The sequence below is a fragment of the Lindgomyces ingoldianus genome (genome assembly GCF_010093535.1).
Source record: "Lindgomyces ingoldianus strain ATCC 200398 unplaced genomic scaffold BDR25scaffold_29, whole genome shotgun sequence".
Lineage (NCBI taxonomy): Eukaryota > Fungi > Ascomycota > Dothideomycetes > Pleosporales > Lindgomycetaceae > Lindgomyces > Lindgomyces ingoldianus.
In genome coordinates this window covers 65,404-80,064 of record NW_022985190.1, presented here as the reverse complement: position 1 = coordinate 80,064, position 14,661 = coordinate 65,404, and the positions used below count along the sequence as shown (strand labels likewise).

Sequence of the window (14,661 nt, the reverse complement as noted above, 5' to 3'; positions counted from 1 at the left end):
ACCTTTTAACTATTCTGTACAGTTTACTAGTAAAGACACTCCTAGTTACTCTTTTACACTTAGTAGAATTCTAGTGTATAATGTTGCCTAGTATTTTAAAGTAGTTACTTTACTCTATACAGTCTTTATTGCTTAATATAATTAAAAATCCTAGCTGTAAGCTAAGGTTCTTATTATTAGTAAATAATCTATCTATAAAAATAAACAGCTTTGCATAATTAAGCTATAATAGTAGAAAGGTAAGACTACGCTTACTATTATCTATCTGCTATTAGATTTATGCGTTAAGTGTGTTAATATTATTATGCAAAGGGTCTGTAGTTTATGCAGTAATAAACAGGTTAAATGCTACCTCTAGTTAACACATAGATGTAATATATGCCCCTCTTGCATGTTGCTTAACATATTGTTGTGCAGCATTTTTATTCTCTAGGTTAATTATATAAAGGTAGCTTACTTATCTCTTTTAAGTAAAAACTACTATATTATGTGTAAGTTTAATCCTTCTGCTATTAAACTTAATAGGCTGCTTCTCTACTAGAATAGTCTTACCTTTTATGTAAAACTTTACCTTTTATAGTTTCTTTTTTTCTCTTTACGCAAAATTCTTTATTATAATGCTTAAAGTATTATCTGTCTATAGGCTAGTAATACTAAAGGTGTGCTCTTCTTTATTAGTAATTAAAAGGTAGAGGTTGTATAAAGAGATGTGCATACACAGCTTTTCTTTATAGTAGTTATAATATGTCTTAAACTAATACAGTCCTAATTTAGCAGCTCTATATAAGGGTTGTACAACCTAGAGTATTGTATTTAGTAGAAAGCTCTAGCGCATCTTCTTTAGTAGCTTTGTGTACAGTGTGCGCATAAGCTTATCTATTAATTAGATGTATGCTTATATAATATTACATAGTTTAAAATGCATTTTGTATGTAGCTCTTAGGCTTACTTTTATAGCTAAAAGTAGTCTTTAGCTTATTTTCTAGATAGTTAGTAACTAGGTAAGAATTTCTTCCTTTTTTTTATCTAAGTAGCTAGCAAACACTAGGCAGGATTTCTTATATAGTTAGGTTGTTTTGCCTTTTACTTTTTATATAAGGCAGAAGTTAAAAATCTAACCTTTATGCTTTATTAAGTTATACACTATAACTTTAAAAGTGCTATTAGTAATTAGAGTGTCTATCTCTATATAGTCTAATTCTTTAAATAGTTCTCTAGGTGTAGTAATTACACTGTCTATATAGAGCTTAATAGACAAAGCCTAATTATCCTTTTTCTTCTAGGTTAGAAATATCTAGTCTAGACTTTATACAGGTTTCCTTTGCCTTTTACTTCTCCTAGTATCTATATCTTCCCTTTGCACTAGTGCGGCATTGCTATCCTAAGGGGCTTAGTCTGTAGTAGGCTTTAGTTCTGCCTTTGTAACATTTTTATAGGGCTGTCCTCTTTTTCTCTTCTTTAAAAGATCCCTTTATATAGGGATTAGTTTATTTAGGTTATCTATTGTAAGTAGGTTGTCTTCTTTCTTTTCTTTATAGTACAGTTTAACCTGCGTACATTAGAGCTTTAGTAGGCTATTCTCTTTTTTAATAATAATGTCTCTTCCTTTAATGCTTTTAATCTTATACAGGCTAGTCTAGCCTTTCTTCTCTCTCTATGCTATAATTTCTAAGCTAAGGGGGAGGTTAAGAACTTTATGTGTTGTAAGGCTATTATAAGTGTTAATTACATAATTAATGTTTACTTTTACATAGTCTTTTTAAAGTATCTTTATTACTTTTTATATAGCGCTTACTTATGTAATAATGTCTAGTAATAGCAGAGAGTCTAGGTTAATTCTTAAGTATACTCTAAAGACTAGCAGCGTAGGTACTAGACTGTGTAGGCCAGCTGTGTTGTTTAGAGCCTTAACTGCTATCTACAGGATAGCCTTATTATCTGTATAGTTACCTAGCTTAGTCTTTAGGATGTTAAACGCTTGTTAGAGAGGTGTGTGCGCACACTTAACCTTTCTAACTACCTAATATGCTTCTATAGGCATCTGCCTACATGTAGCTCCTATAATCTTTGCACAAGCTTAAAAATCCTCTAAAGCAAAGTTTATACTAAGGTTATACATAATATAGTCTAGGGGTCCTTAATAGGTGTTAATCTAGCATTTGCATAGTGCATCCTAGGTATCTTATGCAGACATAAATTTTAAGAATGTAGCAGCCTAAAATAATATGTCTACATTAATAACATATAGGACATCTCTATTATTAATTTATATAATGTTAATAATAACTTTATAGTTAAAGTAGGTGTTATTCTTAATTATAAACTTAAATCTTTATAGGGCCTAGTTATATAATTAGCAGAGGTAGCAGAACTTCTTAATCTTTTCTAGCACTGCAGCATTAATGTTGTGGCTAGCGCTAGTTAGCATCTTCTAGAGTCTCTCTATGCAGAGGTGTCTAAATTAGTAGTAGAGGCAGTAGAGTTTTAATTTAGTAAAGAAAGATATAAATTCTTTCTTACTAACATTAAAAAAAAGGTGTCTTTATTTTTATATAACAGAGACAGTAGTTTTGTCTTTGCGTACAATAACATTTAAAATGTTGTTAAAGTACGCACCTATTTAGTCTACGTCTGCTAAAGACAGTAGGAACAGTGTTAGAGTCTCTAGAATGTGATACGTTATGTTACTAACTAGGTTAGTAATTTATATAGTACTAATTAATTCTATTAATTTTTATTTTTTAAAGCTAATACTCTTCTTTTTTAGTGTCTAGTCTACTTTTATATAAGAGAATTCTTACAGGTATGCTTTAAGTTATAGCTTCTTTATAGTAGAGATCCTTACTGCGCTAGTATCCTATAGTTTACCTTAGTATACTGTACAGTATTAATCTTTAAAGATAAACTGTTCTGTGTATCCTTTAGGTTCTAGGCTGTAGATGTCCTCTACAGTCGCGCAGTAAAGAAATGTAGCATTAGTAAGGTAGTTAATAATCTTTTTACCTTTCTTTTTATTTAGGTTGTTATTATTATGTAACTTTTTTTCTTTTTACTTTAGTTTGCCTTTAAACTCTTAAATGTACACATTTACCTTTTTACACATTAGTGTCTTGTTATAGAATTCTTTATATAAAGAGATATATTAGCGTTTTGCATAGAATTAATCTATGTAAGGATAATTTGTTAACTAACATTCTTTCTTATAATAGACAAAGCATTACTTTAATTATGTAGAGGACTATAGTCTAAATAATCCTTTATATCCCCTTAGGCTTCTTCTATGTTGTTAATAGCTATGTGTACATAGTAAGCTATATTACTTATTAGTGTAGTACATGTCCTAGGATTTATTTATAAATGCATTATTCTGTTAATTAATTATAACCTAAAGTGCTAAATAAAGGTTACTATACAGTGCCTTATATATAGGCTTAATTAAGAATATTGCTTATTTAAGTTTAAGTTGCCCTTAGCATGCTTATATAATAGCAGTGTAAAGCAGTATTTTACTTTAGAATTATAGACTAAGAGCTTTTTATATAAAAGTAAGTTTATTAATTATAGCTTTAAAAGCTTTATATAAAGTTTTTATAAAGTTCTTCTACTTACTTTATGTAAAGCTTATTATTGTCTAATCTGTCTAATACTAGTTATAGTTTATGTTAGTATTAAAGTAATTACTAAGCTACTTATATAGTAACTTCTATAATTATTCTAGACTAATATTGTAAAGGTAGAACATGTGTGCACGCCCTTTAAAGATATTAGGAAAGATGCTTGTGTATAATGCCTTAAAAATAGTAAGGCGTTAGTAGAGCTTAATAAATACTATAGCCTTATTAGCTAAGATATTATATAGTTGCTCTATGTAGTTATTCTTCTTTCTTTATGCCTTCTAGAATTATATAACCTTCTTAGGTGTAAGGTTCTCTACTGTAATATCTTATATAGGTAGAAGTTAGTATAGATTGTACAGTAATTAAATTATATGCAGTAGGTACAAGCTTTAGGGAATCTTATGTAGAGCTGTGGCTACAGGAACATGTAGCTGCCTAGTTGTGCTCTTGTACAGTAAGCTATTACAAGGTAGTTGTACTAATTATAGAGAAAGTATTAAGTCTACAGGTAATTTATATAGAGACATCCTCTATTGCGTTAAGACTAGCAATAGTAGTAATAGTTTTATATAATGCTCTAGTAAGACAGTAAACATGTGTTCTTCTTTTATAAGTCTATATAGTATAGTAGCCTCTGTTATGTCCTTCTTAAAGCTAATGCCCTTATTCTATAAAGTAGTAATTAGTTTTTATAAAAATAGTTAGCTAAGATCTTTAAAGTATATAAGCTTCTACTTTATAAAGTTATTTTAAAAGTTCTTAAGTGTATGTACATCTATTACGCTTAACGCGTAGAGTTTTATAATTAAGTTAGCTGCGTATAAATTAAGCTTCTTCTTAAGTATGTTATCTAATAGTTTAATCTTATCTACTTAATCTTTAATATTTGTCTACTTTGCTAGGGTCTTTGCTAAGATGCCTATAAAAGGTATATATTAGTTATACATTAATACATTATGTTAGCTAGTTATAGATAGAGCTAGCGTTGCTTGTTGCTCTATAGTAGTTAATTATGCGTTGTTGCGCGCTGTCTTACTTCTTGTTGTACGCTGCCTCTAAACAGCCTTATGTAAAAAGATAAAATAGACCTCCTAGTATTAAATAAGCACTACTATTTATATAATACCTCTAAACAGTATTATATAGACAAGTTTCTTACTTTTGCTTAAGTAACTAAATAGAGATTTATAGCTACTTACATATAAATTAGACTTTATCTTTACTCTTACTAATTTATAGTTAAAGTAGTAAGAAAAAGAATTCTTTTTATACATAAACTTTTAAATAAAAAGGTATAAGAAAAGCTTTCTCTTTTATAGTATTTAAACTACTAATTAGTGTTAAATAGACTCTCTGCTAGCTAGCACTTAGTGTTAGCAAATGTGTACAAGACAGAGAGGTTTGCACAGTGTAAACATTGCACAGGGGTGTTAGGTAACTAGTGTTAATTACTTCTTATTTTTCCTCTGTACAGAGGAAAAGGGGGATATCTAGATGTTCGCGCACAGAGGTTCGCGCACGAGCATCATGTGACATAGATACGTGATCCTGCTCGTGCGTGATCGCTCGTATCCAGGCCGCGACGCTGCTGCTGCGTACGGACATTAACTATACTTATACTTAAAACTTTACTTTAAGCTTTAAATAACACTTTATAAATATACTAGGCTAGTTTATACTAATATAGCCTAGATTATGCTTAGTGTGTAAAAAATTAGCTATATTAGCTATAAATACTATTTAAGAGGAAAATCCTTACGCATATAGCTTAAGTATAGTCTTAATAATTACTTACTTTTTATTATTACCTAGCTTTTATAAGTTAGCTATAAAATTAGCTTATAAAAGTTATTTAGTGCTATAGTTATTTATTATTTTTTTAAAAAACTTTGTACATAGCTGCAGCATGTTTCTTTAAAAGTTTTATGTTTTATTTAAAAGCTTAAAGTATAAGCTATATCTAACATTTTTTTAGCACATTTAAGTAGTGTTATTAGGAATGCATTAGTGTAAAAAGAGTAGTTTAGTAGAGTCTTAGCAAAAGTAAGCAACTTAGGTGTGTAAGCAACTTGCCTGTGAAGTACATTAGTTACTATTAAGTATATACTTAAAAACGCAGAAATAGAATAGCATAGAGTGCTTTAAAACTTACCGGTTTATTAATACAACTGTAAAAAACAGGGTATACACTTCGCAATCAAGAGGTGTATTGACCAACAAGGGCGTGACTGTGACATAGAAGTACGATTGGTACCCGCCCAATTCCTAAGGCGATCCTCTGCTATCTAAAGAGGGCTTCTACAACTGGCTATATACTTCTCCAGAGAGCCAGGCACGGCAGCGCTGGTAGCGACAGATCTAGTATGCCGTAGGTCCAGTTCAAAGTATTACCTGTCTAGGATGCCCGGCTTTTTAGGCGAGGTAGGCATTGTCTGGGAAGTGCGGGGTTAACGGCACGGTTCGGGAGTCGTCCGGGACTGCCTAGTGCAGTCTAGGCCAGTCTACGACAGCCTAGGAAACACCTGGATAGCCGGTCGTTACAACAACTGTATATAAAATGTTAACATCTATAAAGAAAAGTACTCTTCTTAGCTAATAAGATAACAACACCTATTGACCCAAATTAAACCCCAATGCACACCGCATAGTCTGGCCACAAAGCAGAGCACTCCCCAACGCTGGGATTCCACTTATAGAAGCCGTCGAGAGAGATGCCGGCCGCATTCGCGATGACCCAACAGCTGTCGCCGCTTACGACGACATATCATTTTTTGCACGACGAGATTGCGCCCGACTGGGTCTCAGCAGGCGGAGGTGTGCCGCCAGTGCTGGTTGGTGATTGGGAAATTGTAGGTGTAGGCGTTGAACCATTCGTTGAGGAGCCAGAATTGTTTGCTAGATGCCGAGCAGAAAGAGTTAGCGAACTGGACATTCACTGACATCGATGACGGAGGAAATTTTGTGGACATACATTTCAAAATGCAGTAGCTCTTGCCCGGCTGCAGCATACAATTCTCCTTCGACAGGCTCGGATTCCACGCCAGCAGATCCTCTACCATGATATCCGCCTGAGTAGCCTATACCTTACACGAATTCGCTACCTTAAGATCAAAGACATTAGAAATTGATTCATCAAATGCATTCATGTAGTATAGACACCTATCGACTGTGCCTGCAGCCGCCGCTGAGAGCGGGGGTGTCACGACTGGTGGGGGTATCGATGTTGGCTCCGGCGTCGGTTTTGGGAAGACAGTGTTAGGTGTGGGCATCGGATAGCCGGAGTAGGTGGCGATGTTCCCGGCAGGCCTAACGGAGTAGGACGTTCCCAGCCGGAAGTTGGAGCATTTGCGGTCAACCTGTGGATTGAGGAAGTAGAAATCGTCCAATGTAATGCTGAAAGCGAGCGAGATGGTGTCACACAAGCCACCCTCTTTGGTAGCATACCACTACCCACAGTGTCTGCTGGACTGATTCTGTGCATTTGCGGGGACAGGTACGTCTGTGGCGATAGAGTTGCCTTGACCTGGGTTGACTGCTCCGTTTGGTGAGCTGCTATAGTGGTCAGGACCCAACTGCTTTCAACAGAAGATGAAGAGAGGTAAGGTGCTTTCTCACCTTATGCACAAGTTCCAATCATACCAGCTGCCTAGATTAGTACAAAATGGTTGATCATTGGATTCCACGACAACAGCTGCTGTCGATTGATGTGAGCGCCGGCTGTTATATTATCACATCTGTCGTACACGTCCAACAGGTGTGTATTGCAGATGTTTGGGAGACAAATTGTGGAGCCTGCGGAGGGATCAAATTGCAGCTGACATCGAGACCATTCGCCCTTATCAAGTCGTAAGTCGAAACATTTCTGCTCAGAGAGATGGACACACAGGTGTCCCCATCCTGCACAGTATATGAGCTAGTACATGTACGAGAGGGCGGATCGGGCACAACTATTGCATTGATGGCATACGTCGTGGGCGTGGCGTATGTATAACCTCCTGCCTGACAGTTGGACGTAAGGGAGGCAAAGTTAGCTGCACCGTCTACATCATAGCCGAAAGGCGAAGAAAGCTGCAGCTTCTGGACTCCAAGTTCACAATCAGAGCAGTTCTGCGCCACTGTCCAGTTCCCGCTGCTGCTTTGGTTCAGCCACTGCGAGACAACAGAGTCGCAGTACAAGCCTGTAGATCTATTGGACGCACATTAGCAAAGAAAATAGTTGATTGGAAGCCGCAGCAGCGCCTACGGCCTGAGGCAACCTAATTGCAATGCATAGAGGTATCTATCGGCAAGGAATGTCGCTATGCGGAGGTCAGCAGCGACAACCTATCTCTCGAGGTTTCCATCGGCATACCCGGACAGGCAACGCTCCCACCAGGTACCATGACATCTGCTGCAGAAATGCAAGCCCTTTTGATGGCCTCTCTTGAGGTTTCAAGGTCTTGAGCGCAAGCTGTACCACAGAGCTGGCCGAAGCGTTTGTCGTTGAGTAGGTCAAAGCTTGCGTCTCTGGAGACAAACATCCGTTTAGGTTCACCATATTACAGCATATTCATGGGGTTACCAGTACATACCTTACGCCTGCATGCTGTGGAAGCTATCTAGGACATGAGGCAATAGTCGTGTTCACAGCAGCAAGACAGCCATCGCTTAGTCCAAGGAGGTCAAAAGAAAGCAGAGAGCCGGGGATCTGCTACGCGGGAGATAGTAAGCCTGTATGCCCAAGGAGGAAGGCAATAGGAAGAATGAGCTTCATCGTAGTTCTTGTTGCGAGAAACTAGTTTTCTTTCCCGTGGCGGTGGCAAGAATAAGAGATATTGTTGGAAGATCTCGGTTCTCTTTTCGTTTGCAAAGCTAACTCCTAATCTACCTAGGGCTCCACCTGTGCCTCTCGGTTAGTACCCTAGGAATTTCCAACGATGCCCCGAGGACGGACGTAGGTACTCGGCGACTTTCGCTGACCTCGCATCAGGTTTCGACGCATGTACGCGCTGTAAATGAACTATTTATTTAGACGCAGTTACGCCTAGTGGTTGACCATTTCACGCCCAGTTCGGCCAATCTCTTCATGCAGAAGTACACTGAAAGCTTCTTGCAGGGTATAATAACCCGACACCTCATTACGCGTATGACGATGCGAGCGGTTGGAAAATCTCACAGAATTAAGAGACCGCGCCTTCTCTCCGACTACGCCGCGTTAAATTGTCCGCCCTCCTTGTCTCAACTGCGCTGTATGAAATTGTCGAACCACGTTCTCTCCAACTACGCCACATTACATTGTCCACCCTCCTTCTCTCACCTACGCCGTATGAAATTGTCGAACCGCGTTCTCTCCAACTACGCCGCATCAATTTGTCGTTTGTGGACTCTTATTATTAATAATTATTCTCAGAAAGGTTATTCCACGCTAGTTTGCATCCTAGCTGCCTTTTTGGCATGTTTTCAAGTACTAAGTATAACCAAATATACACATAAGAAAGTTGTTGATCCTCTTTCTCAAATCAATTACCCTGAGAGGCGCAGGGCTATCTGGCCTGGGATGTCCCTTTTGAAAACGACAATGTCAACGTCCACTGGTCCGGAACGGTCCGTTTCTGTTGCGGCGGGACGTTGAGCTCGAATGCTAGCTAGATGCAAGCCTTGACGGCCGTTTACGGAGGTACGCCTGGCAACATCGTCAATACATGGCAAAAATCGCAATTTGAGCTATACCGGCACCCTTATTCCACTCAATACTCACTAACCTTTCACCAAAAGCAGGTAGGGCGTAACCTATCAATCTCCGGTCGAACAATTAATCGAACAGGGACAGATATCCCGACAAGGACCATTGCGGCGTTATTTGAGCGAAGGGGGTAGGATTCAAACATGCAGGAACACGTGCTCATTAAGTCGAATACTTCACAAAGGGCATATCAAGAAACGGACGCGATTCTCCTCAAACACGGAACATATCCCCAATACTGCCGGGTCCGATCGAAATGACGCACGTTTCTATTATAATCAAAGGCCAGCTTCTTTGATCATGGCTCGACGCGCTGTATTCTTTACTCTCCTTATCCTAGGCAATGTTCACATTGCTTGTTCGTGGAATAGTCACCTCAACTCCTCATTTCGCCGCCCCAAGAGCTTGATCCGAAGCACGAGCGACTTAACTGACACCTGTAAGGTTACTAAGTTAAAACTTATAATCCTTTTTTTATTATTTAATTAATTAATGTAGGTGTTGTGGAGTAAAATGTAATTTAAGTACAAAAATGTTGTTAGAGTAGACTTTTTACTTGTGTGGCCTACTTGCTTGTGAAATACGTTACCTATTAAAATCTAAGCTAGTTAGATGTATAGTGGTAGAGTTACAATAATTCTTAGTTAAGCTAGTGCATAGTAGAGGAGGTTTGTAATCACATATCACCTAAAAAATCACAAAGGTCCCTTAGACAGCTGGACAGAGAAAGCGCTTTTGAGCCCCTAATTGGCTGGCCTTATTAGTCAAGGAGCTAGTAGGGAGCCCCTCCTAGTTGCAGGGTCCTCAGGGGCTCCGAGCTTCTCTGTACAGTCCGCCGAGCACCTGAGATAACAGGTGGGGCACCAAAGCTTCAGTACCAACCTAATCGGGTAAAGGCTAGGTCTAATAGGGTAGTTTCGGGCCCAGGGGGGTGAATTGAGGTAACGAGCCCAGTCACCCACCTTTCCATTTTATATGCCACGTAACCTTTAACAAAGAGTTTAAAAAGCACCGTTGCACCTACTTTCAGTGCTCTCTATTGAATTAGTGCTTAGCCCGTTGTCGCATTGCCTAATCCTTATACATACGCATCTGCCACTTCACGACCGGCGTGAAGGGTGTTTGAAACCAGAGCTAGATATCCTCTCGCGACCATTAATTAAATTAACTAAATTCATCAACCCAGATCTTAGAGGGGAAGGTTTTTAGGGAGGTGCTCGTCCCTGTCTCACAGCAGAGCCTCCATACCGCCCAATTCCAATCGCAATTCGCTCTGCCTACAGGGGTGATGATCGCAGATCCTTTGGCTGACGTTTCTCCTATTTCCTTACTTACGAAGCACAACACTACCGAGAACGATTTAAGCAGCCCTTCCGAGAGTACAGAAGGCAAACATAAGGCCTAGTTAATATTTAGTCAATGTTCATGCGATATAATTAAGTTTTATAGTAAGTTCATAAATTGTTAACCCATTTGAAGTGACATTTAACTAACAAGTGATTAACTCATGATGCCAAGCAGTGAATTGTTTAAACCCCCTCAGCAAAGGGTGGGCAGATTCGATAGAAAACTCCACACAAGCTTCCCGCCAACTGCCAAAACAACTAGCCTACCCCTAATTGGGCACCTGCAGGTGGGTTACTAGCTACCTGTCGATTCCCGGCACTGATTCTAGGTGATGTTAATAACGATAAAAATACACCATAAACGATCGGACAGGTATGAAAGTTATTGCTCACACTTTGGGATACAGCTATTAAATAAGAACGTCGCAGCACAGTAGTTCACTTTTCCTAAGATGCAACTAAGCATCGCATTTGTCCATAGACTTAGGGCACTTGCAGGGAGACCATCACGCTTGCAAAGAATCCCCCAGCCCTCCCCTTAGAACACATACCTCGTGCACGCCTTATAGCATTTAGATAAGGCACTAACATTCTCTACTTTAGGCTATCACAAGCTCGAATTAGTTAGATGATGACGGCAAGTTTTACCTTCTAAACTAGGGAGGACGAGACAACTAGCACCCACTTACATTTATCGCTTGTAGTCTTAGAAGGTTAGCTTGCAAGGAAGTTTTCGATCTTAGTAACAATTGTTAGGTTTAGAAAGCATTCTGTCAGACCCTCTAGGCACTATTCTTATGGGAACTTCTTACATGGGCCTGTATTAGCAAGCTTGGGAGGGACTAGCGAAATACGTAAATATCTTGCACTGGATAAATAAAGAGATATTAGGAAACCTACAGCGTAGTTCTTCGGATCTACAGGTGACTAGAGGAGATTCTGAGCAATGCTATTACGCTATAACATCAAACCTAAAGTATATTGTTTCTACAAGTCTCTTAGGTTAAATAACAAGGCTAGAAAGCTTTATAGTGGAAAAGAGTCGCCATATTGCTTGCATATAACGACGGCAGCATTAACGCAGATTATTAGGATATCACGAAGCTTACTACGAGAGCAGATAAAGGCCCGGCTAAGTTCGAGGGGTATTAGAAAGATAGATCCAGGAGTATAAAGCCTGGCGATCGGATGTCGACGAATCAGCATGAGCATCTGAGCATCCAATGGGAAAAGCCGGGGAGTATGTTACCCGGTTCAGCGCTAAGCCAAATCGTACCAAGGCTCCATCTCAGCTGGCCTTGCTGCCTAGGCTGCAGCCCTTCCTTTCTCTCTCCTTCGTTACTCTGACAGACGAAAAAGCACGCTCACCAAAAGACAGGATGGAGAAAACGAGCGAGTTCCACGATCTAGCCGATGATCACATTGTCATTGCAGGCCCACACAGTCTTGGCGGAGCGATGGACTTCAACTTCAGCTATCCGCCAAGACAAGGTGAGTGCACAGACCTCGAGACTGGCTAACCCAAGGCTAACATCCACACACAGACGGATCTGCCTCTAAGCGCAAACTTCTGTGCAATAGACTGCAAGACACGTCAAGCGACGAAGGCGCTTACCATCTACTACGTGCTCCCGACTACATACCCCTCTCAATAACCCAAGCTACGACATATATCAATGGGCATACGCCTCGAACCACAATATCCAGTTACCAAGACGAGTTCTACGACAGTAGTAGCAGCAAAGAGAACCTCCTCAAACTCGATAGGGGAGATCTTCGGCGGGATGAAAGCGTATTAAACTCAATTGTGACATCTTGGCAGATAACATTTGAGAGTGTCCGCAGAGAGAGGCGTTCTGCTGCAGACTTGTTATCGCTTATGAGCTTCTTTAACCCGCAAAAGATTCCCGAATTTGTTCTTCGCAATTATACGCGGAGTCTAAAGGGGAGAATCCGCAATGTGAGGCATCTGTTCTCCACATTACATCATCTAAAAGATAGAAGAGGAAGTGGTGCTCAAAAAGGGTTTGACGGCGATATCGAGGTTTTACAGGCGTACTCCTTAATAAGTGCGACCGCCGAGAAGGGCGTTTTGAAAATGCACCCCCTAGTGCAGCTCTGCACAAGAGCATGGCTATCCTCATCTAGAAAAGTGGGAAATTGGGAGTTGACGTTCTTAGCGTCAATGGCAAGAGAATTCCGATCTAGCAGCCTAGAGAACTGGGCGGAGTGTAAACAGCTGGTCCCGCACGTTGAATCGTTTTATTACGGCGAACTCGCTGGTAAGTCGTTGAAGAAGTGGAATCAAGTGATCGTAGATATAGTATGGTTGCTACGGAAACAGGGGAAATACAACGAAGCGGAGAAGCTGAGCCGGCGAGCGCTAGAAGGGAGGGAGAAGGAGCTAGGTGTACAGCACCCGCATACACTGACGAGCGTGAACAACCTAGCGGGCATACTGCAGGAGCAGGGGAAGTACGACGAAGCAGAAAAGCTGAGCCGGCGAGCGCTAGACGGGATGGAGAAGGAGCTAGGTGTACAACACCCACATACGCTAATGACTGTGAACAACCTAGCGAGCATATTGCAGGATCAGGGGAAGTACGACGAGGCAGAGAAGCTGAGCCGGCGAGCGCTAAAAGGGGGGGAGAAGGAGCTAGGTGTACAGCACCCATGTACGTTGAAGAGCGTGAGCGGCCTGGCGTTAGTGCTGTGGTGTCAGGGGAAGTACGACGAAGCAGAGAAGCTGAATCGGCGAGCGCTAGAAGGGTATGCAAAGGGGCTAGGTGTACAGAATCCTTCTACGCTAACAAGCCTGGGAAACCTAGCACTATTACTGCAAGATCAGGGGAAGTACGACGAAGCAGAGAGGTTGAACCGGCGAACGCTAGAAGGGTACGAGAAGGAGCTAGGCGTCCAGCACCTGCTTACGCTGACAAGCGTGGGAAACTTAGCATCACTACTGGAAGGTCAGGGGAAGTACGACGAAGCAGAGAAGCTGAACCGGCGAGTGCTAGAAGGATACGAGAAGGAGCTAGGTGTACATCACCCACATACGCTGACGAGCGTGAACCGCCTTGCGATCGTACTGCGAGATCAGGGGAAGTACGAAGAAGCAGAGAAGCTGAACCGGCGAGCACTAGAAGGATACGAGAAGGAGCGGGGTGTACAGGACCCATGTACGCTAGCAAGCATGGGAAACCTAGCACTAGTACTGCAAGATCGGGGGAAGTACGACGAAGCAAACAAGCTGAACCGGCGAGCACTAGAAGGGTACGAGAAGGAACTAGGTGTACATCATCCACATACACTAACAAGCGTGGGAAACCTAGCATTAATACTGCAAAGTCAGGGGAAGTATGACGACGCAGAGAAACTGAACCGGCGAGCGCTAGAAGGGTATGAGAAGGAACTAGGTGTACATCACCCACGTACGCTAACAAGCGTGGGAAACCTAGCATCAGTACTCCGAGATCAGGGGAGGTACGACGAAGCAAAGAAGCTGAACCGGCGAGCGCTAGAAGGGTACGAGAAGGAGCTAGGTGTACATCACCTAAGTACCCTAACAAGCGTGGGAAACCTGGCATTAATACTTCAAAGTCAGGGGAAGTACGACGAAGCCGAGAGGCTGAGCCGGCGAGCACTAGAAGGGTACGAGAAGAGGCTAGGTGTACATCACCCATGTACGCTAACAGGTGTGGGAAACTTAGCATTAATACTTCAAGGTCAGGGGAAGTATGACGATGCAGAGAAGCTGAACCGGCGAGCGCTGGAAGGGTACGAGAAGGAGCTAGGTGTACATCACCCACGTACGCTAACAAGCGTGGGAAACCTAGCGAACATACTGCGGGACCAGGGGAAGTACGACGACGCAGAGAAGCTGAACCGGCGAGCGCTAGAAGGGTACGAGAAGGAGCTAGGTGTACATCACCCACGTACGCTAACAAGCGTGGGAAACCTAGCGAACATACTGCGG

At 40.9% G+C, this 14,661-nt stretch overlaps 2 protein-coding genes across 2 annotated transcripts in view; one reads left to right on the top strand and one right to left on the bottom strand.

Moving 5' to 3' along the window:
• Positions 1-5,898: 5,898 nt before the first annotated feature.
• BDR25DRAFT_327285 (uncharacterized protein) lies at positions 5,899-8,137 on the bottom strand (the record flags this gene model as incomplete). The annotated part of the gene is made up of 7 exons (XM_033692322.1): positions 5,899-5,912; positions 6,589-6,667; positions 6,701-6,973; positions 7,045-7,227; positions 7,276-7,409; positions 7,445-7,795; positions 7,969-8,137. The coding sequence occupies 7 exons, from the start codon at positions 8,135-8,137 to the stop codon at positions 5,899-5,901; spliced, it is 1,203 nt and encodes a 400-aa protein (XP_033544225.1).
• A 3,899-nt stretch (positions 8,138-12,036) lies between these two features.
• Positions 12,037-14,661, top strand: part of BDR25DRAFT_344807 (TPR-like protein) — a 3,279-nt gene continuing 654 nt past the window's right edge. The window contains exons 1-2 of the mRNA XM_033693979.1: positions 12,037-12,176; positions 12,230-14,605. Coding sequence (XP_033544224.1) covers positions 12,065-12,176; positions 12,230-14,605 — 2,488 coding nt within the window. The 5' untranslated portion in view covers positions 12,037-12,064. The remainder of the gene's footprint in view (positions 12,177-12,229; positions 14,606-14,661) is intronic.